This window comes from Columba livia, chromosome 24 (genome assembly GCF_036013475.1).
Source record: "Columba livia isolate bColLiv1 breed racing homer chromosome 24, bColLiv1.pat.W.v2, whole genome shotgun sequence".
NCBI lineage: Eukaryota > Metazoa > Chordata > Aves > Columbiformes > Columbidae > Columba > Columba livia.
The window spans coordinates 1,792,002-1,814,916 of NC_088625.1; the positions used below are offsets into that span (position 1 = coordinate 1,792,002).

The window sequence follows — 22,915 nt, forward strand, 5'->3', positions numbered from 1 at the left end:
CCCATCATGAAACGCTCATCCCGTGAGGTCCATAATTTCCCCACTGTGCGAAAGTGCCCTTTCCTGGGGGGTGATACAGAGAAGTGAAATGACTGCAGCAGAGGCGTGCAGGGACCCAGGGAAAAGGCTCATGGGTGGATTCTGCAGCTTTGAATCCTTATCTTGCTTATTGGAGCACGTTTCTGCCTATGGGATGTATATTAATACAAACACGTGCTTGCTGTTGCCACCCCCAGCAGTCGCCTTTCTCTGGATCTGGTGCATGGCCCCTCTACCCCCCCGAAATCTGCAGAATCTGGAGGAGATTTAATTCTGCTTGTGCCCTTTCTAGTCCTAATAGCTTAGCCAAGCATGAGATAGGACAAGGAGCAACAAGTACAAGGGGCACCCAGTCCAGCTGCTGCCAGCTGTGCGAGGTCCATGGCTGTTGATACGAATGCTGCAGCTGTCTGGGATTATGAATGGGTACTGGGGGTGGGAATGCTGAGTCTGAACGGCTCAAGTAAACACTGCAGAGCAGTCCAGAAATAATGGCATGGGGGATTTATAATAGGAAGGAATCATAATTAAATAGAAATCAGTTACTTAAATGGTCACTTCCTGGGGTTTCGTTGATGTCCGATTAACTTAACTTTTAATTTGCATAAGCAATAAATGTTTAATTATGTTATTAATATATCCGAGTTGAGGAGCTTATGGGGTTTTATAATTGGCATTTAACTAGATAGTTCCAGCATATTAACTGATGTTTTATAGCTCTATGCGAGGTTTCCCAATTATAACTGACCTAAAAACTCGCTTGGAGGACCTGCCTTGAAAGTGTTACCTGAGCAACAGAATGGGGAGGGTGTACGGGGCCTGTCCCGCTCCGAAGAGCATGCACAGGCAGCTCTGCACCCCGCACAGAGACCCTGAGACCCCTCTCCGCTCCCTAGGATGCTCTTTCCCTAAGGGCTACAAACTTCCCTGTGCCAGAGCAGGGTGACCTCCCACATCTCAGCGTTCAGCTGACCGCTGAGCCAAAAAGGCTCACACACAGCACGGAATTAGGGAGGGGAGAAGGAGATTTAGAGATGGGGAAGGCTTGTCCCTGTCACAGCAAGACCTTGTGGCTGATGGCTCTGGCAGCCTCTGTGACTGCGTTCAAATCCCAGCCCTGGCTTCTTCTCCTGTTCCTCTGCTGGAGGTTGGCACCAGTTTCTTTCTCAACAGGGATGTGTTAAGGAACATCCTTTAAAGTCCAGTTTTGCAAATAGTAAAAACTAATAGTAGTGAGTTAGTGATCTCCTCAGCTGAGACTTTCAACCTCTCTCTTTGCTTATGTTAAGTGGAGTGCCCAAGGAAATGGTGTCCAGCAAGATCTTCAGCCTTGTCATCCTCAAACATGCACATATAGTTTTGTCATCTCAGAAGCCACAAACAAATGTCTGTTGATGTCCAGAGCCCCCCTTGCTGCCGCAGCTACCAGGGAAGACAAGAACTGTGGCCCTGTCCACCTTTTCATTTGCACAACAGTTGATGTACTTTCGGCCAGATGAGAGAGAAGCGGAGCAGTTCCTCCTCACCCTGCTGCACATACTCTGTGTCTGCACCCAACGCTCAGCAGTCTCCCTGCATGTACGCAAACAGGGAGTTGATCTCATACTTTGGGGATATTCAAGATACATCTGCCCTGTGCTGTGAACACCCTACAGGCAGCAGGAGACAAATACAGCCCAGGACACATGGCCAAGCAGAGTGAGATGTTCCCAGGAGTGCTGCTGAAGACTGTCGAGCAAATTAACTCTATTAATGCAAACGATAAGAGTCAGAGCTGCGGTCTCTGTACCTTCTATCTGACAGAACTCGTCTGGTGGCTGCTTGTAATAGCATGACCTTAATGGACTCATCAAGAGAGCAAGGCTGTATCTCTGGCTAAACATGGGTTTGGGACTGCACTGTGCTCTGGGCAGCTAGAGCAGACTGCTAAGGACAAGAAAGACAGGCACTGGTGTAATGGGGCTCAGGATCTGGCCACTTCATCCCTCCAGGAGAGATAATTTCAAGTGCCATCACCTACTTGAGACTGTACAGCAGAAGAAATAAATTACCGAAGTGATTTGATTGTTCATTACTCTGCTGAGCTGCAAGGAAATGAAGCAGAACTAAAATTACGGGCTGGGAGGCAGAGGAAACATCAGATAACATTTCCCACCTCCAGGGCCCATCTTCTCCCTCAAAATAGGCTGGGACACCCTCCATACTGTTGCAGTGAGCTGTGAAGCCACTAGCTATGGGAAGGCAGGGGGGTCTGTGTAGCCGGCCAAGTGGGAGGGAGAGAGGGCAGGGTGAGGTTTGTGCTGGATTTGGATAGATGGGTTAGAGGCAACAGGGTCACGTCTGGCCCCTCTTTGCTAGAGCCACTGAGTGGCACAGAGAGACAGGGACATCCCAGAATCTGAATGCAGGCATTTCTTGGCTGAGTGGAAAGCACAGCATGTAGCATACATGTGCACATACAGAGGGGCTCAGTTTCCATGGGTGAACGCTACTGCAAATAGCTGCTTGCTTGTTGGACCCTGAGAACAACTGGCTCTTTCTGCTGCACAGTAATGACTTTGCCAAGCTCTGTCCCTTCACACAGAGAGGCTTCTTTAAGCCATCAAACCACGTTTCCAGGTGCTGTTTAACAACTGCTACACTTGGCTCTGGGAGCAGAATTAAAACCAGGCCAGTAAGAGGTATCTGCAGGGGAGCTCCCACTAAAACAACTGCTCTGCAGAACTCAGTCCTCATCTCTGCTGGGTCCCATGGGGTTAACATGCTGCTCCTATTGCTGCTCTCCAAACCCCATCCTTGTTAATGGCCACTGGGAAACATTGCAAGGGGAGGTCACCAGGGGTTAAAGCCACATTCCAGACATGCTTTTGCAGCCAGCAGCTACTTAACCAGATGCTACTTAACCAGGGATGACTGCTGCTTCCCTTGCAGGCGAAGAAAGGGAGAAAGCTGGTCATTACTGGGGAGATGCCTCCACCCTTGGTGAATGGCAAAGCAATTGCCTTTGCTGGAATGTGTGTGAAATCTCCACTGACATCAAGCACATCCATGTGTTCCCTTGCGGTTGGGAATGCTCTTTTAGCAGGCACCGCAGGGAGGGCTGGATCTTCACACCACACCGCCAAGCTCTCCCAAAACCTCCTCGGAGACAGACAAGTGGTTTGCAAAGTCTTTAAGTGCCAGTTGGTCTAGTAAAAATTACAGAGGAAAGCAAAGTGGGCAGGGATCTTAAACACGTTGTGATTAGTACCTAGGCACTGGGACACCCATGCTCCAGATGCACTCAGGACCCAGGGGACACCCAGCTGTCTGGTCTCCAGCAGAGAGGAATTAGAGCGGGGATTTCCAGGGGGATGAGGCTGAAGCGCTGCGCAGCTGCAGCATTGCAGCCATGGCTTGGCACTAGCAGCTAATTGTGTAAATGAGAGTTACATCAACAGATACCCTGGCGGGGAGAGGCTGTGACGGCTTTTAAAATTCCTTCCGACTTATATCAGGGCACAGAGGCAGAAGAGCCGCTCTGCCTTCATTTTTGTGCTTAACCTTTGCTTGGCTGGCTGCATCTCCAGCTCCTGCGGTAAGAAAAAGGCACAAGCACCTTCTCTTGCTAGTGAGAGAGGTCCTGGGTGCTTTTTGTAGCTAGAGGAATGGGCTTCTGGATCAGCTCTGCCCTTGCTATGCTTTTGTCTCCAAAGAAAGCCCAGACACTCTCATCCCAAAATCCCTGCCAGCCACCTTTGCTAACCAAACTGATCCTCTTCCCCACGCTGAGGTCTGACTGCCTCTCTTTCTCTCACCATATGTCACCAGATAAACAGCACCTGGTAACAGAGCTGGTTCTGGATGCTGCAGGTGTTCAGAGGTGCTGCAAACCGCGAATTGACCATCAAACATGGATTTGTGTCTGCCCAGGGACAGATTCTCTTCACTGCAAAGTGCTTTCACAGGTGTTTCTGGTCACCTCCACCTGCAGTTAGGCAAGGATCTGAGCTGGAGCAACATCTGAGCAGGGCTTAGGTGGCAAGAGACGGAGATGTTGTGGTCCCCTTCTCCTCTCTCCTTCAGACCAGTACAAAAGGATGGGACATGAAGATTCGGACCCAGCTCTGATGGATGAAAGAAATCCTGCTGAGGGGGCAGAATAGCAATTCAGCCTCACACACTAACCGGACCAGCTTTCCAAGCACCATCTTCTCCTTCTTAACCCCTTTTATCCTCTGGATGCTTGGCTGTCCCTGCAAGGCATTCACTCAATATACACAGTGAAGGGAACTACCCCCAGAAAAACCTATTCCACCTCTCCTTAAGATCCCTTTGAAATTTCCAGTGGCTTGCAAGCCCTGCTGTTTACCCTACCCTTTGGCTCATCAGCTCCGCCAGCTCACATCTCTGGCTCTCCTGGGAACAGCATTTCATTAACCCTTTGCATCATGAGGCTCTGAAACAGCTTGCGCCTGGGGCTGTGTGTGCTATTGGAGCATGTTTCAAATTACCCAGTCCCACTCTTGTCTTTAAAACCAAACTGGAGATGTGTTCATTCCACCAAGCTTTTCAACCCAGTTTTATTTAGCTCTGTGGACTTGCCGTGTCTCAGGCTCCCTGGAATGTGTCAGGTGGGGTTTATTGTAAATATGCATCATCTGATCTCATTGTCTTGCTCAAAGGTTCAGCAGCCAGAAAGAGTCCAGCAAGTACCAGCTTCTTCCACTGGTCAGGGTGACAATCCATGTCACAGACACGCTTACTTTGAGTTGGCGCTGTACCAGAACAGGCTGCTTTAGACATGCAGGCTGTATATGCCTGTGAACAGGCATGCAGTTGAGCAGCAAGGTAACGTTAACTCTAACAGGGCTGGAAGCTAGACAGACTTCAGAGCTGCTAGCAAAAAGAAAGGATAATAATCATGATTCCTTCCCATTGATTTGTAACGTGGCTGTGAGGAAGGCAGCACATTGCCCCGTGTCTTGGCTAGCCAGCCACAGCATAGATAGGGATTTGTTTTGTGCGGGGACATGATAAATGGAAAGGGAGCCCTACTTCGCAATTGGTTACAGACACAATGAGGCTCAGGCTTTCCCTGGGTCAGTTTAATACATAACAGGATAGATAGAAGGAAGAGAGTACCAGTGCAAGACACAGCCCTCTCATCCAAATGCAGCCTTCCTGCCTTCCAGCACCTTCGTCCCACCTCCCAGCTATGGGTGCAATGCAAGCAGGACCCCGTCCCACCCATCTGCTCCTCCACACCTGCTCAGGCTGGATGTCACTGTGCACTTTCTGCAGCAAGTACAGAATTATCTGACTGATCACAGCTTTACACAAGAAGTCAACCCCAGACAGGCACATGGGGGTGTAACAGATCCTGCTCTCAAGACTTGATCCCAAGAACAGCCAGGCTGCTTCATGGTGCACACAAGTAGCTTAGAGAAGAGACCTTACTTCCAAAAGTGCGGCAGACGCTGTCTCGTCTTTCCTTTTGCAAAGTCCTCCACATCGCTCTCCCCACGCCAAGAGCAAGTGAGTCATTTTCTCTGCTCTGGCATAAACTGGAAGCTTTCCAGCTTATCTTTCTTTGCCTCACTTCAAGTTCCCTTTGGGAACATCTCTCTTGCTCTCCTGCAAGCTGGTTCTCCAAAGCCTTCATTGTTCCTCTGTTATTATTTACTATTGTGCTCTGCAGCTGGCACTATTTCACACTGTGGGCGCAGCAAGTGCGGGCAGCTCCGTCCATTTGTGTCTGTGCTTTGAAATGCTACCACGGCTGTTTGCACCGACAAGGCAGTAAATCTGAGCCATGGCTCAGTCCATACAGAGTCATCAGTGCTATACCTGTTCGGACAAGGGGTTCTTTTTACAGCCAAACTGTGTGTCAGTTGTGCACTGTGATTGTGCCTAAAGCATCTCTGCATGGTGGGCATTCGTCACTTATTGGGAGATGTGAACAACTGACAGCATTGGGCTGCTGGATGTGATTTAACTGAGCATTGGGACTGGTGAATTAGAGTATCAGGACCTCACAACATGTTTTAATTGATCCAGCTGGTAGAAAGATCTTCATCTGTTACCAGTTACTTTTGGAAACTCAGACACATATGCACAATCAGTGGACTGGGAAAGATGCTTTACAGATAGGTAACCGCTTTTCTACCTTTCCTGAGTCTGTTTCCATCTCCAGAAGAGCCATGGGAGAACAAAATACAGAATGAAATTGCTCTGAAAGAGACTGGGGTTGGAGTGTCCTTCTTTTCTCCTTAATTGTAATACTGTGCATTAATTCAGCTTCCAGCAGGAAGAAGCGGTTCCCAGCAGCCCTTCAACATCCAGATAAGGCTGAGCTGTTTGCTCAGTCCCTTTGGGTTCTCTGGTACCTGCCTCACTGCCAACTGCTTCACACAAACTTTGTGGAGAGTCTTAAATTATTCAAGCGTGACATACAGCGAGGGGTTTTGCATTCTTAATTGGCAAAGCCTTTTCCCACTCCAGTCTGGAGGGCCCTGAGCTGTCCTGCCAATTTATTCTGATCCTGATTCGCAAGCCTTGCAAACATCTTCCCAGGGCTGCACAAAAGCCCTGTCAATGTAACTGAAACTTCATCTGCCAGTTCTTATTGTCTTCTGAGGCTTTCTAGGTGCTCTCCTGTTTGAGCTACAACATCCCTTCTTGCAGCCACCCTTCCAGAAAGCCCTGTTGGTACCTCTGACTTGACCTGTGAAGAGGCACTGTACATAGAGGAGAAAGGAGCAGAAAGGAAGGTCTCTCTCTACCTCTTCCCATTTTCTTTTCCTCTCCTCTGCACTTTCTTGCTCTCTCAGGACCTTCATCTTTCATTTATCTTGTCTCCTGGTGTTTCCCATTACTGCCAGCAATTATCCCTGTTGCCTTTCGCAGCTTCCCAGCTGGACTCCTGCGAAGATGTGACCAACGCTTTAGCTGGAGGGTTCAGGCTGCCATCAGAAAAGAGACTTGCACACGTAGGGGCAGAGCTTGTTGTCACAGGATTGTGTCATTGTTTGGTAGCTGCCATTCCGTGGAAGCACTGCATTGCCACGCAGACCCATCTCAAGCAGCTGGGGTGGTAACTAACACTGGGATGTCCATATCATACTGTTGAGAGCTTGGCAAGAAGGAAGCGCTCTGATAAACACCCCAAAACATCTGCATTTCTGCCTGTGCTCCTCTGTTCTTTCCCTCTCCTCACCTCCTTACTGTCTTTATCCATTGCCCTATATTTCCCTCTCTGCTGCAAACTGATGACTGCATTTTCCCCTCTTTAACTTTTCCTGGCACCTTGCTGCCATTACACAGCCCTGTTCAAGTTCCTGGAGATTCGTTTTAGCTTTATCTATTTATTTCCCTTCCCCTCTTTCTCCTTCTGTGCGCTTCCCCCACACACATACACACACCTACTGATTTACAATGGTAGCAGGAGGCTGATGTCTCTGCTCAACACCTGCCATCCAGAGAGCCATCAGGGGCAAATCCATCATGCAGATACCCCAGACAAAGCGACTGGAAGATTCTTTACACTCCCTGTCCCTGCCACAATCTCAAATGCTGTTCTGGGGTTTGCACGGCTGTGAGTTGTCTCAAGGAAGAAATATTATTTACAAGATAATGTCACATATGGAGAAAGGAAGAGAAAGAAAAGTGAGCCACATCCAAGGACAGTGGGGAACAAAGCCTTGTGTTCTGATGGCTACAGCATCCTGCCACTGGAAAACACACAGCTCTGAGCTCTTAGTTAAGAAACAGGGGGAGGTGGCGTGTGGGATCCTGATTTACACTTGGGGTTCCCTTGAGAGGCAAAAGAAAAGCAGGTTTGCATGCAGGTCTTCACAAAAAGGACAGGGGATCTGTGTCAAGGCAATTCCCAGGGCAAAGCCTTCATCGGTAGCGGTGTCTTGGCGTGGTGCTGGGAGTTCAAGTGTTTGTACGGATACAGCAAACACACCAGTTCTCTGCTGTACAATTTGTTGGTATTGACCAGAAAGGGTTTCCCTGGGAAATGCTCATGCACCTTGGTTCACTCCTGGATGACAGGAGCAAATCTGGAAGGTAAAGAAGGCTGAGGTCTGGGAATAGGCTGTTGGCAGCAATTCAGCACAGTCAGTTCTGCAATTGCTCCCGGTACGCAGGATTTCAGGGAGCGCAGTGCTGAATCCATGGATGTGAGGTGGGAGAAAATGGCTGATTTTCACCCTGAAAAGTCCTGTATAAGTTGTCCTATGTGGTTTAGGAAGGTGTGCAGACATTTTATAACCATGTGCACATATAAGGTGAGAATACTATTGAGGCCTCGGGGATGGGTGGTTTGGTGGGGATACTGACTACCACTATGAAGTCCAAAGCCATAACTGTTGCAGAATAAGGACCATATAGGCCAGTATCTAGTCTCTAAAGGCATTTGGTAACCAGCACGTTAATAAAAGTCAAAAAAACAGGTGTGAAAGACAAGTTCTACAAAGTACCTTGTTCCCTCATCCCTGTCTTGCTCCCCTCCCCTGAACTTCTTTTCCTTCTCCTCCTCCCTCCATTCCAATTATCTCCTTCTTTCATCAGTGCCGGAGCTGTAAGTACAAAGTACCAATTAGCTGGTTTTCAAGTTTAATTAGGTTGGAAGTTAGAGCAAATTAAATCCTTTTATCGTACGTTTCAAAGTGTTTTCCCATCAGGCCCATGGGATGGGTTTCTTTTGAATGAGGTCCACTTTAGTCACCAAGGAGCTGGCCCAAGTCGCAGAGCTCTCCAGCCATGGGACAAACAGGAGATGAAATACAGACATGATATATCCCCCCTCATCCTTAATCCTACATGCAGGACACCTTTTTTTTGTAAGGTTTTGGGGTTCACATACCTCTGTTCCACCTCAATAAATTGAGTATTGGTCCTTAGCTTTTCTAAGGTCTACATTAACAGTAAATCTCTCCATTACAACAGTGCCAGGAATTCAGTGAAGATGCTGAGAAAGCCCTGCAGAAGGCTTTCAAGATAGTTAAATAATATCAAGTGGCAAGTCCACATGAATCCCTCAGCACCTCATGGGGTGGCTGCTTGGAAGCACCTTTATTCCCCAAACCCTTCTTTCTTTGAGGACAGAACAAAGGCAGAAAAACAGATCCAGAAATAACCACCTGATTTAAGGTGAAACTAAAGAATAGTGTAAGGAAGCGGATAGCTCTTGGAGACACAGAGGACTGCAATTGTAGCTGCAGATATCTGTTCTGCTTAAGCTCTGACTATATATTTCAGTATGACCTGTCACCCCCCATGAAGCTGCCTGCACACAGTGACCTGAGACAGTTTCGGGGTGCATTGGCATATTTGCTCCCAGAGTCCCTGGTTCTACCAGTCTTTGCTCCTTACTGGTTGTACTGTCTGATGCTCTAACCCTCTCTCCTGTGCTTTGCTGTGTGTTACAGATAAGCCGCTACCTCAGGGTGCCCCGGGAGGCGTTATTGGGATCGTGGGAGGAGTCATTGCAGCGGTTCTCATCATCAGCGTGGCTGTCACCGTAATTATTGTCTACAGGCGGCAACAGAAGAACCACACCGAAACGGACAATGACCTGTAAGTAGCCCCGTGCTCCCGAAAGTGCAGCACGCTGATGGTACAGGTGCTATTGGATGGGGAAGCACCACTGGCCTTTCTGCTACACGCACACAAGAAAAGACTGATAGAGAACTGTTTTTTCCTGCCATTTCTTCCTGTCTGCCGCCCTCTGACTCTCTTCCCTTCCTTGGGGCCCCTGGCGCTTTCCAGCCTGCCCTCTCCTATTTTTGAACTCTTATCAAAAGCCTTAAGTGTAAACTGAAGCACAACGATGTTCACCCAGATGCATATCCTTGAACACAGTGCAGCTGCTCAGCAATGCTCTCACTGGCTTCAGGCTCCTGAATTAGACTGAATACCATTCTGTCACCAGAGAGGGGTCTCTAGCAGACCCTCAGCACCTCTGAATGTATCCCAAAGAGTCCAGGAAGGATTTGCATCCACTCGGCATTCCAATTTTGGACATATGGTGGCAGCCTGACAAGCTGAGCTTTGGAAATATGAGAGTAGGGAGCCTCAGGGACTCCTCTTTGACATGTGCTTGCTTTGGACAGCACAGATCCCAGGTGGAGAGCCTGGTGGTGTGGAGTTCAGCCTACATGAACAGAACCCTTTTCAGAAGTGTTTATCCTGGGCTCTTCCTGAAAGGCTCTGTCTTGTCACTGCCTATTCACAATGGCACCCCCTCCCTTCCTTCCCACCTCACAAGGGAGAGCCCAAAGGCCAGGAGTTGCTTTTATCTTCCACACCCCACCCCGCCATTGTTGTTACATCTTGGCATCATTTCGTGCTCCATTTAATCCCATTTGAGAGAGGGCATTGGAGGATAGCGGGAGAGGGAAGGCAAGAGGAGAGACAAAAATGCACACCAACAAAAAAATAGCACCACAAGGTGAAATTGCATCAACAGCATCAGCCCTATGATAGAGATGCGTTCAGACAATCCACTTCCCACAATCGCCCTCCATGAAGCCACAGGGAAGAGCCACTTTAGCTGAGAATAGAAATGCAGTTGTGCCCTGGTCTGCAGAGGTTCTGCTTCTATTGTGGAGTCTGCTCCAAAGCTTCTGAAAGTAAACAGCGTTTCTTTTCTTTAGAGCCTTAAAGTCAATGTTTTGTAGTGCCTTGGGGACCCATTTTACTCTCCCCCTCACCTGCACACTCTGGCTGCACAATGGAATCCATGGGGTTGCCAAGGAAAGTCTCACATCTCTATCAGAAGATCTGGTGAAGTTTGTGCAGAGATAATGGAGGGAGAGCCAGCTAATTAGCTGATCAGAGTTTGAATAATTTTGTAAAGGGATTAGGCACATCTCTGCATATGAACACAATGTGTAGAGACAGTCTCTAGGCTGGGATTATAATGGTTGCAAATCCTTATGCTCTGGGGCAAAAACTGATCTGCTGACTAGGGGTCAGGGATAAATGTCCCCGAGTGGCACAGCATGTCTGTGAGGGAAATTCAAAGTCCTACTGCAGCAGGGGCTACTGTTCCAGATAAGCTCCTGAACTGGGGGTGACATTAACTTGTTGATTCACAGTGACCACTGCCAGACACTGTCTGGTGCCACCTCCCATTTGGAGCTATTCCAAAACACTGCCAGGAGACAGGTATCCCGGCTACACTCTCAGGATCTGCAATTCGACATGGGGATTTGCATAGAATTAAGAACAGAATGCTAGGAGGGAGTTTATTTCTATTAACAATTCTAATCGGGGTGAGAAAGAGGGCACAGGGTGGTTACTGACAATAATCTATATTATTATATCGACAGTTTGGTGACAAACATAATGGCATCTTTAGAGCACGCAGGATCTGGCTTGTTACAGCACATCAAAGCAAGCAGACCCCTTTCTCCTGCTCTCTAACCAGCAGCCGCTTCTTTATCCACAGGATTGACTTGCCCCCATCCCACAAACCTGCCCCTCCACCGAAGAGGAAGCAGGAGACAAAAAGCCACCTGACTGCAGAAGACATCCAGGTACACCTGCCCAGCCCAGCTGCAGTTCCTGCCTCTGGCGAGGAAAACTGATCCCAAGCAGCGTCTGAGAGCCTAAATCTTGGAAACTGGGTTTGCAAGAGCAAAGCAGCCCATAGCCTAAGTCTGAGGGACAGAAAGCAAGGATTGTCTGCCCCAAATTCCCAAACATTGGCACTAACTGAAAGCTCTAATTCGGGTCCTGCTTACTGCCCTTTGTGGGGATTGAATTCTAAACGATGTGGGATTGACATGGGCTCTTAGGTGTGAGGACTTTCGAGCACCTGCACCATTTTGAATGTCGTGAATTGTAGGGAGAGGCATGAGAATGAGAGATAACAGGAGGCAGACCATGTGGCAGGGACAAGGTAAGATGCACTGCCCTTCATGGTGATATCTTGTGGTGGTGTCACCTGAGGCAGATGTTACCCCAAGCTGTGACAGGAGGACAGTACTTGCTCTGCTCACCCTCTTCTCTCTCCTCTGTTACAGGTTGTTCACTTAGACAACATGAAACATGAGGAAGAAATCCAGAAACTCCCTTTGCAGACTCCATACTATGACATGGCAGCCACTGAGCCGTCTCCCTACACCGACAAACTGGTAAGGAGTTCAGGGTGTTAGCAGTGCTGGCCTCATCCTCACCACCTTTCACACAGATTCCTTTGAAATAAAAGACACTAACCATCCACAGGGGTGAACAAGCAGCCTGCCCAGTCCAGCAGCATCCCTCCTGGAGCAAGGCAACCCCCACACTCTGCTCTCAGCCCCCCTCACACACACCACTGACTCTAATTCAGCGCTTGCCTCTTTCGCCCTCGGTTTCCGTAGGTCCTAGAGCTGTGTCTTTATGGGTCACCCCTCAGCAAAGCACCCTGCTTGCTCCAAATCTTCATCAGAGGACTATAACAGCCTGTAGTAGTCTTATCTTTACCCTAGTATGACAGCGAAGCAGACAAGCCAGCTATCTCACCCTGGTCACTCTTCACTGCCTGCAACTGAGCCCTTGTTAGAGCTTGCAGCTGAACAAAGCAGCTCTCGAAGAGCGGTGTACACTGCAGCGGGAGCTTCACAAAGCAATTATCTGCAGGGCAGAGTGAGCCAGTGTTTGGCTCTCAATTGACAACAAGTTCTCTAAACCCCCTTTTTTGTGTGGATTTGTTCAGCCTCAGAGAGGGAGATGCTAATGTGAGGCAGGAGCAGCAATATTAAGGACCAGGGAGAGATGTTAGCAGCCAGGTAGGAAAGGCTGGTTTGCAAGGACTGAGGGCTGAAGAAGGAAATGTTAGGTTCCTTCCTTGATGAGAAAACAGAAAACCTTCCTCCTCCCAGGCCTTGGACAATATCCTTTCCCTCCCTCACCCCATGGCATGGGGCTGCTCCCCCCATTCTCCATGGGAGACGCAGCATCCCCGTGTAAATGCTGCAGGTCTGTCTCAAAGTCTTCCTCCATGAGGGGTGGTTCAGGGCAAGCCTTGCACTTCTAGATCTTAGCAATGTCAACCCCTTTGTTTGAGAAAGCTGTATAAAAATCAACCAACACTAGGACAATGTTTTATGGACATAACTAATTATAACGCTCCTTCCAGTTCATCCTGGTATTACCCTTTAACACTTATTCCTGCACAGATAATAGGAGGACAGGGCCCAGTGACCTTTAGCTAGCAGAAACCTGCAGCGAGACAGATGCCGAGGGCATCGGAAATAAAATAGACACAGTTCTGTGCTGAGCTGTGTTGATGTGATCCTCTTTACTTCATCCTAGCTGAATGTGGCCAATGACCCTAGAGAAAAACTTCCCTTTGTAGCCCTCCTTCAGTCCTGGGGCTTGTCTCAAGCTCTTTCTAATCCTTGCTGAGCGGTAGGTGAATGGTAAATGAAACATGGGATGCTAGAGCCCAACGGGCTGCTCTGTGGAGAGCACCGGAGAGCCGAATTTCAGGCAAGCAGGAGGATGGAGGAGCTCATTTTGGGAAATAACGAGCAGTCAGTTAATTAAGTGGCAGAGTTAGTGATGTGAGATGGAGCCTCATGGGTAGCAGCTCTGTAACCATAGCAACTGAGTTTGTTGCTCTCAATCCTGGTCTGAGAAGATGCATTTCTATGTCCCATGCTTGGCACGCTCACTGCTCCTTACCATTGGTTTTGGCCAAAAGGTGATGGATTGTGGAGCCCTCATTTCATTTGGCCCATGAATAAACTCCCATTGCAATAGGGATGTGGTATCAGGATGACTCAACTGCTGCTGCTACAGCTGTGGCCACTCTTGGCACAAGCCTAGCGCAGCTGTGAACTGGACCTGTCCTCTGGTCAGTTTGGCTGGAAGTCCCTGTCAGTGCTATCCAGCTCCTCCATCACTCACGTGGACCATGCTTTGGCTTTTTGGAACGAGATGAGGCTCTCTCCTGTTTCTTGCTAAATTGTTGTATCCTTTGGGCAGGCAGCAGGCTGTTCAAGTTCGTGACTTGCAAGGGGAAGGAGGGTTCACTTTGCTGCCAAAGAGTGCTGGTTTTGCTGGTTTCTTCCCAGATAACACAGGCAGCATGCGCTGCCACAGCCAGGGCCAGGTGTACATAGCACTGCCCAGCCACGCTTTGCAAACGAGCCAGCCCTTGCCCTCCTCCCTGCAGAACCACTCAGAGGGGAAGGCGCAAAAAGAAGGCAAGATATTGTTGTTCTGCTTGTACTTCATCTGGCGATTTGACTTGGGAGGGTAGTGAAGACAATGAGAGTTGAAGGAAATGGATTCTGCAGGAGAACGGGTGCATTCAGCTTCAAATGAGTTGTGAAAAACCTAGTAATTTGTGATAAGCTAGATTCATCACAAGGCAGCATGAAAGCCACTGCCTGGGGTTGACAATTTCACAGCACTAGAATAGGAGTCAGAATGTGATTAGAGTTGGCAAAGAGTTACGGAGGGGGAAATGGGAGACGTGCAGGAGAGAAAAGAGGCGCGTCGAGGAGGAGCCCACGCAGAGGGTGTGCAGGTATGGGTGGGCAGATGTGTGCAGATCCATGCTGGCAAGGGACCAGGTGAAGGGGAAGCTGGGGCACATCTGCAGGGACAGGATACCTGCAGAAGGGAGGAAGGGTGGGCCCTGTGTCAGAAGCTGCAGATGAATATGTATGTTTACCTGTTGCAACCTGTGGGAAAGACAACATGAAGCTGACAGCACGGGAATATTCAAGGGCAGGGTAGGGGACAATTAAGGGTAAAGAAGTGGGCATAAATGGTGATGGAGTTGCCTACAGCATTTGTCTCTGAGCTCTTGGGTAAAAGCTTTGGTTTATATGAGGATATCCGAGCAGGAATGAATGGGATGGAAAGGTGAGTGTGTGCTTCAGATACCACCTACAAAGAGGCATGTCTGAGAGTTCTGGTAGCCATCTGTGTCGGTGTGCAGCACAACATGTGTGAGGGTAAAAGCAGAGGCATGCTCATGCCTCACATCATATAGATGCTGTGTGTTTGCGTGTGAGAGGGAGCACAAAAGAGAGAGGGGGAGGCACAAGCGCAGATAGGAGCACAAGTATGATTAGTGTATGTGCCAGCAATACCCATTTGCACAGGTGGAAGGGAAAGTTTCATTGCTGCAGACAGCAAAATAATTCCTTTCAGTTTACAGGGCAATTACTAGGGTGCTGATGCTGATGATTTACACAAAACACTTGCATGTGGCAGCACTAGATCTTGTATACAAGCCACATTATTGATATTGTAATAAATTTTGGTCCGAACAAGCAGCAGGCAGCAGAAGCAAGCCCAAGAGCTGCAGAAAGCATGGGAATTTCACAGAGAAAACACCTTCAGTGGGAAGGAAACACCATTTTGGAGAGGAGGGAGGCAAAGCAGACAGAATAGGAGTGAGGAGGTAAATGCTTAAGCCTGCCCTTCTCTGGGACTAGAGGAAGTACCGAGATAAAAGTTCAGGGGGAAAGAGTTCTGCAGGGCTTAGGTTTAGGTTTGAGACTGGAGCATGAAACATCCATAGACACTCAGTCTGGGTCCAACACAAAGCAAAGAGGCCATGGGATACTCAGCTTTCACCCCAACAACTTGCCACTGCCGTATGGTCACCCTCCCAAGGGCAGGACAGAGCGTGACCTCAGGTCTCCTGGTCCTCCAGCATCCAGGGGAACCAGACACTGGAGATGCCACTGTGGCTGTGTTTCCCTCGTCCCTGTGGCTGTGGGACACCAGCAGGGAGCCAAACCCTGCCAGGAACAGCACGGCACTCAGAGATAATCACTCACTGAATAACCCCTTCCAGCAACAGGCACTAAACCAGGTCATTACCAGGCTATAAACTTCTGAAAATGGCTCTGCCACAGCTGGTAAGCAGCTGAGGACACTTCCAAACAAAGAGAAGAGAAACATTTTTGAATTAAACACCTTTTGCATAACTGCCATCTGATGCAGCCATTTCGGAAAAGGCACAGAGGAACTGGAAAGCTCTTTCAGTTGGAAGAGATGACTCTGCTTGGCTAGTGCTGGCACAGAAACCAGGCCCAAAGGCTCGTATTAAAGAAACTCCACAGGGCAAGTAGCCAGAGCACCCCCTCCCACCTACTGACACCAGGGCTCCTCCTGGCGACCCATTTTCCCCACCGAGCAGTGAGGTTTCAGCACATTCTGCCTTCCAGGGTTCTCTAACCATGATTATTTGCAAAGCATGGGAGATGTCTGTGTAGGAATGATCAGACAAATTGGATAATATTCCATTCATACAGTTCTTGTTGATAAGCCTGCTTAGTAAGGGAATACCCATAAATATGTTCATGCCAATGAAGGATGCTTTTAGCATTTATTAGACATTATTACAATGACAAAATCATGCTGCATAGCTAATCTGCAGTAGCATACTGTGCAGTCAAGCCTCATGTAAAAATGTAGCACGTAAGAACTCTACAGCCATAACGCTAGTGCAAAACAGTATGGGCTAAGCAGTGTCATCTCCCTATGGTAACGTGTCTGCTGCAAACCTGCCCTTGGAGCTATGGCTTTGAAGCTGCTCCCTCCAGGTGTCTCCTCCCTGACACCCAAAATTCAAGCCTCCTCCCGTGATTTTCACTCATGCCCCCAACTCTGCATTTGCCTCCAGTGTGTTCTGACAAACTCCAATTTCTAGGACAGAGCTGATAGCTTGGGTATCTGGTAAGGTTTTAATTCACCGAACCACCCCCGGGTAAGGAAAACGGTGATCCCAGAGGGGTTGCTGGGAAGAGCAAGATGCTGCTGGGAGCAGCCCCAGTAAAAGGGGCAGAAGGGGCAGCTGCTGGGAGTGCTCACCAACCTGGGCTCGAAGGTGGATTTGGGGAGCAGTGCCATTGGGACCTTTGTTTGGTTTGGGATTTTACCTGACTGATTGTTCATTACCACCCTACCTCCCTCTTTAAAACTCTCTTTTCTTCCTCCCCCCACCACCCTTTTCTTCTTTCTCCCTCCACCATTCACACACTCCTGCTCCCCTCTCATTCACTTGCTCCCCACCTTCTGCACGGTTCCTGTGTTCTCACTCCTCCCACCACCCCACTTCAACCCCAATTCCTCCCTCCTGTGTTCCCCACCACCTTGCTGCTCTCTTCTCTCCAGAACTCTGGCAACAAGGACTCTGATGTCCACTATGCAGAGCTGGACACTTCCGCTCTGGCCTCGTCACCCAGTCCTCGGACCTCCATCCATGCTGGCGGAGACCTAGTCGAGTATGCAACCATCCAGCCCAACTTACGCTAGCGCATGTCACTCTAGGCCCTTTACCCCTCAGATTCTGGCCTCAAGGTACATGATCGCACTCTGCCTTCCCCACTGCACCCCTCTGAAATCAGCGCTTCCCCCTGCATCTCCTTCCCTATCGGTGGAATGTCCCCGTGCATCTAGTCTGTCCTCCTCCCCACTCCATCCATCTTCTGCATGCTGCCTGCTCTCTTCGCTACCCTTATTTCTGGGGGTGATGACAGAAATGCCTTTGTCTTACCTTGCTTTCTGTGCATGCTCTTTGCAGTGTTTCCCTTTGCTTTCTACAGTGAGGCAAGGTGTGTTTTGGGGGGTCAGGGTTAATGGCTTTGTTTCAGAACAGAGCTCAGCCCTGTCTGCAGTCAGTGTGGCTGGAGGCACAGGGAGAAATGAGATGGGTTTGAAGGGTACAGCTCTTGGTGAGGGATTTGGTTTGGGGAATTTTTGCAAGGCTCAGCTATGTAAAGCAAAGCAGCAATACTAGGATGTGCAGAAACCAAAGATAAAACCTCATGGAGGTGTTAAGAGGGCCTTGCTAAGCTAGTCAGTACGAGAAGGGGAGGGAAAGGAAAGGGAACTGACTGCAAGAAAAAAAGAGTTTGTGTGTGTGGAAGCAACTATAGATAAGATGGAGCATATGTGCATGTGTGAAAGAACAAGGTGGGAGAGCGCGAGAATATGGGAACACGTAAAAAGGTTCCTGCATCCGAAAGAGTGAGTGAATAAGAGACAGTCAGAGAGGGACAGTGTATGCAAAAATAAAAGAGCTTGTGTTGCATGAGGCTGGTGCAGACAGCATGTTTGAATGCTTGAGAAGAAGGGAGAAAGATTGTTTTCTTTGGTGCTCTCCTCAAAATTAGAGAACACACCTGACTGCTTCCCTGTTCTCGTATTTTTCTGGCCACTTTGTTTAAGCATCACCAAGCTCCTTCAAGCTCAGGTCTTGTGGCAGGCACTGGTTAGGACTCGGCTTACGTTTAAACCCACAAATTATTGTTCTGGACCACCTCTAGCTACCAGTGCTGTCTCCAGCTCTTTTAGCATTCCCTTACCATATATTTATGCCCTTTTCAAGGCACCAGGTCCCTGTCTGAAAGGGAGGCAACTCTCCTTTCCCACCTCATGGGAGATTTGCTGGGTGATGCCAAGAGCTGTTGTCCAAGAAAATGCCATTGGAAACCCACTCCTTGGTTGTGACTCTCCCTCACTCCAGTGTATTCCCCAAGTTGTGCTGACTGCAGCTTCTGCCTTGTTCCTTCCTCTTCCTTTTGCTGACTTTTAAATGGGAGAAAGGAGCTGTGGGTTGATGGGGCTACAACTCCACAGGAGTACACAATGAAGAGGTGCATACAAGAGTGGGGTGACAAGGTAGAAAGCAAGGGGAGAGATGAGGTACTTTGCAGTTCACTGCATCTCTCCCAGATCACCCAGGGCAGATCAGAGCAGGCATACAGAGAAGCAGTAGTTTGGAGATTGAGAGGGGCAGTTTGGAGAAGAAGATAATAAAGGGCAAGGGAATTAGATCCTTGGGAAGCAGGGAAATAGCTCCATGCAAGAGGATAAGCAAAAGAAAAACGGTGTTTTTAAAAAGGGCTGCTGGACAGGTCTGTTGATGTAGTGCCCCCCTGCAGACTAGGAACGTCTGAAGGAGGAGCAGAAACGCCTGTATGGAAGGTAACGGGTTAGTTCAGTTGCATTTAGCCCTGTGGTCCCCGGTTTTCCCGTGTTGAAAGCAGCCCTGCAGTTCCCCTGCTGTAGCAAAACCCTTCCCAGCAAAGTGTCTTCAGCAGACCTAGCGCGGACCAGAACGGTAACCTCTCTCTCTTGTGGTGTCTCACCCACCCCTGCTCCCAGAATGAGGATCAAGGTCTTCGTAGACGTAACGAGCGAGAGTGGACAGTAAGTTTTGGATCAATTTGGTTTTTCTTTCCTCCATTGGGGTGTGGTGTCTGTTTGTCACTGTCACCAACAGGCAGCAGCACTGCCCGCCTCCTGCACACACACACAGAGGGTGAAACCACCAGCCCAGAGGAAGATGTGGGTGGAAACCGCCACTTTCCCTTGTGCCTTCACCTCCAATGCCCAACAGTTTCTTGGGCTGGACTGCAGGACCACCCCCCTGTTATAAACAAGGCAAGAGCTCCCTAATCCACCTTGGGAGGTCTCGCCTTGTCCTCTCTGGGGTGGGAGATTTTATTGTCAACAAAAGGACAGTAATCCTCCAAATCCAAATTTGGAAATCCTCCCAGTTTCTCTGAAGTAAAAATAAAGCCAGTCATATGGTACTTTGAAGGTGTAATCTCACAGCCACAAAATCTCCCTGCTAAGATCAGATTGATTTTTTCTTTTAAATGTTTTAAAACTTATTTCCTCCCCCTTCACCTTCCCACACTCCTGCTCTCAGTTCAGATTCCCAACGCAGCTTTCGGAATGTCCCTGTAAAACCACTAAGCCTGCGCCGGTTACAGATTTGGTGCAGACTGAGCGGGGGATACTGAAGAACCAGCAGATGTAGCAGCCTTGACTCAGCTCCTGATTGCCACCTTTTCTTCCTATCAGCACAACTTTACGTGCAAGTTTTCTGCATAAATAATACTTGCGCATGCCTGTGGGTGCATCATCATAGGTTCTTACCCTATATTTTGGCTCCTGCTTGTCCCTGACATGCTAATGTTTGTTCTTTACTCAGGACAGTGACTATTCCAGGAGCTCCTTCATAGAAAAGGTGTCAAACAGAGCGCATAACCATGCTGGGAGACACCTTGAGCTGCAGCCATACTTAAAAACTGAAAAACAGCTCGAAAATGCTGAGCAGGGAGCTTGGGAACAGGCAGGACAGTGTGTGAGGCTCCCATGCTCTTATTTTTGGTTCCCATTATATTTTCTACCTTCCAACACCTACATCCTCTCCACCAACTGGTCCACAGTATGATAACAGTCCTCTGCTGCTGCCACTCAACAGAACTGCTGCTTTCTATTCATCGGTCTGTGCTGCATCCCAAAATCCAAAGCCTACTGATGGGAGAGGGTCAGAGTAATAGCACCCCGAGGTGTGAACGGTTTTGAACAGCAGGGATTTTTCCCAAGGGAACAGGGTAACACATCCAATAAGCACATGAACATCCAACAGCATTTGCCTTGAGTCTGGCCAAGCAGAGAAGACCTGTCTACCTCTATTTGTGAGCCATGCTGAAAGACTAAAATCAAGTTTAAACAGCACGAGAGGTTATTAATAGGTGGTTGGGCTGTTGAGCAATAGCAAACCCCACAATCCTGTGTAATGTTATCTGCCCAACTGACACATGTAACAGAGCCTTCAGATTTTTCCGGAGACTATAGCAGAGGGATCCTCGGGACCCTGAAAAGCTTTTCACTCTTAAACCAGTAACAACTCATTTTTTAGGAATGATTAAAAGTCCAGCATATGGTCAGATTGGAGGGAAAGACATTGCAGCACACCTAGTGTTAGCAGAGATACTATCTGCAAATAGAAGAAAAGCTGGAGATAGGTGTATAGAGGATGGAGAAAGGCTGAGAGTAAGTCACGACAAAAACGAAAGCTAATTCAATCAAATAAAGACTGTTTACAGGTAATCTGCCAGGTTGTCTGAAACAGACAGATTGCTGACATCCCCTTTAATCAAGCTCTTGAACATAAAACTGAGAGGGGAGGATGTAACCCAGATAATGAAGAATTGTATGGAGTCATGCTGGAAACGAAGGCAAGTGGGAAAAGGAAGGTGGGGGAAGGTGGCAGAATTGTGTGCCGGTTCAATTTAATTAGTTCATTATCCCTAATTTAATTTCAAACTTTGTTAAAGATAAATTAGATTTGGGAAAAGTCACAGTGGGACTGGGGAAGGAAGTCAAAGGGCACTGGCTGCTAAATATGTTAAAAAACACCAGGCTGATTTTATTCTCTTCCTTTTTGCTGCTTGGGAATGAGATCAGGGAACAAAGCCAGAGCAATGTGGCTCCTGGCTTCACATGCTGAACAAAGGTGAAAGGAGACAGAGAAGTCTCTTATTTTGAGCCCGATGATGCTGGCGTTCTCCAGCTGCCCTGATTCGGCCCCACTCCCACCTGTGAAGAGTGAGCACAAAACGCTGGCCAGAAAGAAGAGCTTGTTCGTGCTCACCTGGCCAAACAGAAGAGCCTTGAATTCTGCAGAGGCCTAACGTTATTGTGTATATATAACTCCCACCTGAGAATGTGAGACCTGTGAATCAGGGCTGCCTAAGTGGCTAGGGAGAGATTGTAGAGTTAGTGAAGTTTCCTCATGTCCCCTGACTTGAGTTCCTCCAGTTAAACAGCTATAACGCTGCACAGCACCTCTCCACCTTTTCATTTTGCTATTACAAAACCCTCATGAGGTAGCTGTGGCATTGTCCCACCTGCATTTCAGATATTAACACAGCAGTTCTAAATGGAAGGGGCTTAGAATCTATTCTTCTTTGCTATCTGGCCAGGTCAAGACCTTGACATTTAAAAGATTCAGTGGTGAGGCTTACAGTTTTGCCAAGGAAAGGGGAATGAAAATCAGATTATCCTCGGCATTGCTGGTGTTTTCCTGGTGCTCTCCATCCTCTAGTGGCCTTCGTTGCTCTTAGGGAGGCTGGTCCCGAAATTGCCGTCAGTCTGTGCAGCTCTCCAACTTGCTTGTTGCTTTTTCTAGCAGTCTGAACCATCAATAAATTATTGTTGACACTTTGTTTTCCATATGATTTTTTTAAGCACCCTGGTGAAATATTTATCTAGGAACAGGCAGCAGATGAGCAGATTGTTCTGTTCCTTCAGGCATTTTCTCCTTAGGGTCAAATCCTCGTCCTTTCCACTAAACCGACTGTTTCTGGTAATTTGAAAGAGAACAAGGAAGGACTCAAGGGCAAGTTACTTGCTTCAACCAGCCCTAGTTCAAATCACAGCCATAAAAGTTGATTGCCAGTGCATTTACTCTCTCTCAGAGGAAAGAGCCGATGAATGTGGATGGATTTTAAAGACCAAAAGCACTGTCCTCGCTAGATGTCCTTCCTGCTTGGGTCATCTTGCAGGGCTTTAAACCAGAGCAAAGGGAGCAAGGAGAAATCCTTCCCATCTGCTGCCACCCTCTGGGGAGCCACAGTCCTGGGCTGTGGGAGAGCTTTGTTAAGTTAAAGCACTTTGGACTCTGAGGGGCTTTCATTTCATTTGGCACTTAAAGAGGAGGAATCAGATTTTGCAAAGCATCCATCAGAATGCACTTCATCAGAGGAAGATGCACCACAGAGCAGTCTCCATGTTACAAGTGCTTTATATTCTCTGTAGTTGATTTGACTTACAAAACTGTCCCCAGGGCTTTCAGTGGCACTGCTCACACAGGTAAAGCTTAGCACATGCACTCCTATCTCCTAGGTAAACGTTAGATACAATAAACCATTCTGTCTCCAAAGTCCCTGGTCAGACACGTGTCCTTTAAATAAAAGAGCATGAGCCTGGATTAGATGAACAATGCATACAAGAACTGCTTTTTAACAACTCAGGTGTGGAAGAGTTAGGAAGATTGAAAATAAACTGTCCTTTCTTGGCTGACTGCCTGTTTTATCCAGAGAGGGGCAAGCCATACAAAATCCATACA

General features: G+C 48.3%; 1 protein-coding gene across 3 annotated transcripts in view; it reads left to right on the top strand.

Moving 5' to 3' along the window:
- Positions 1-22,915, top strand: part of NECTIN1 (nectin cell adhesion molecule 1) — a 93,927-nt gene that overhangs the window by 67,077 nt on the left and 3,935 nt on the right. The window contains exons 6-10 of one of the 3 annotated variants that reach the window (XR_010467882.1): positions 9,459-9,606; positions 11,483-11,570; positions 12,060-12,170; positions 17,161-17,346; positions 19,156-19,200. Coding sequence is in view for 2 of the 3 variants with exons in the window: in XM_065040276.1 (XP_064896348.1) it covers positions 9,459-9,606; positions 11,483-11,570; positions 12,060-12,170; positions 19,156-19,200 (392 nt within the window). In the remaining variant the exon portion in view is untranslated. The remainder of the gene's footprint in view (positions 1-9,458; positions 9,607-11,482; positions 11,571-12,059; positions 12,171-17,160; positions 17,347-19,155; positions 19,201-22,915) is intronic. The other 2 variants (XM_065040276.1, XM_065040277.1) reach the window with 2 other exon arrangements.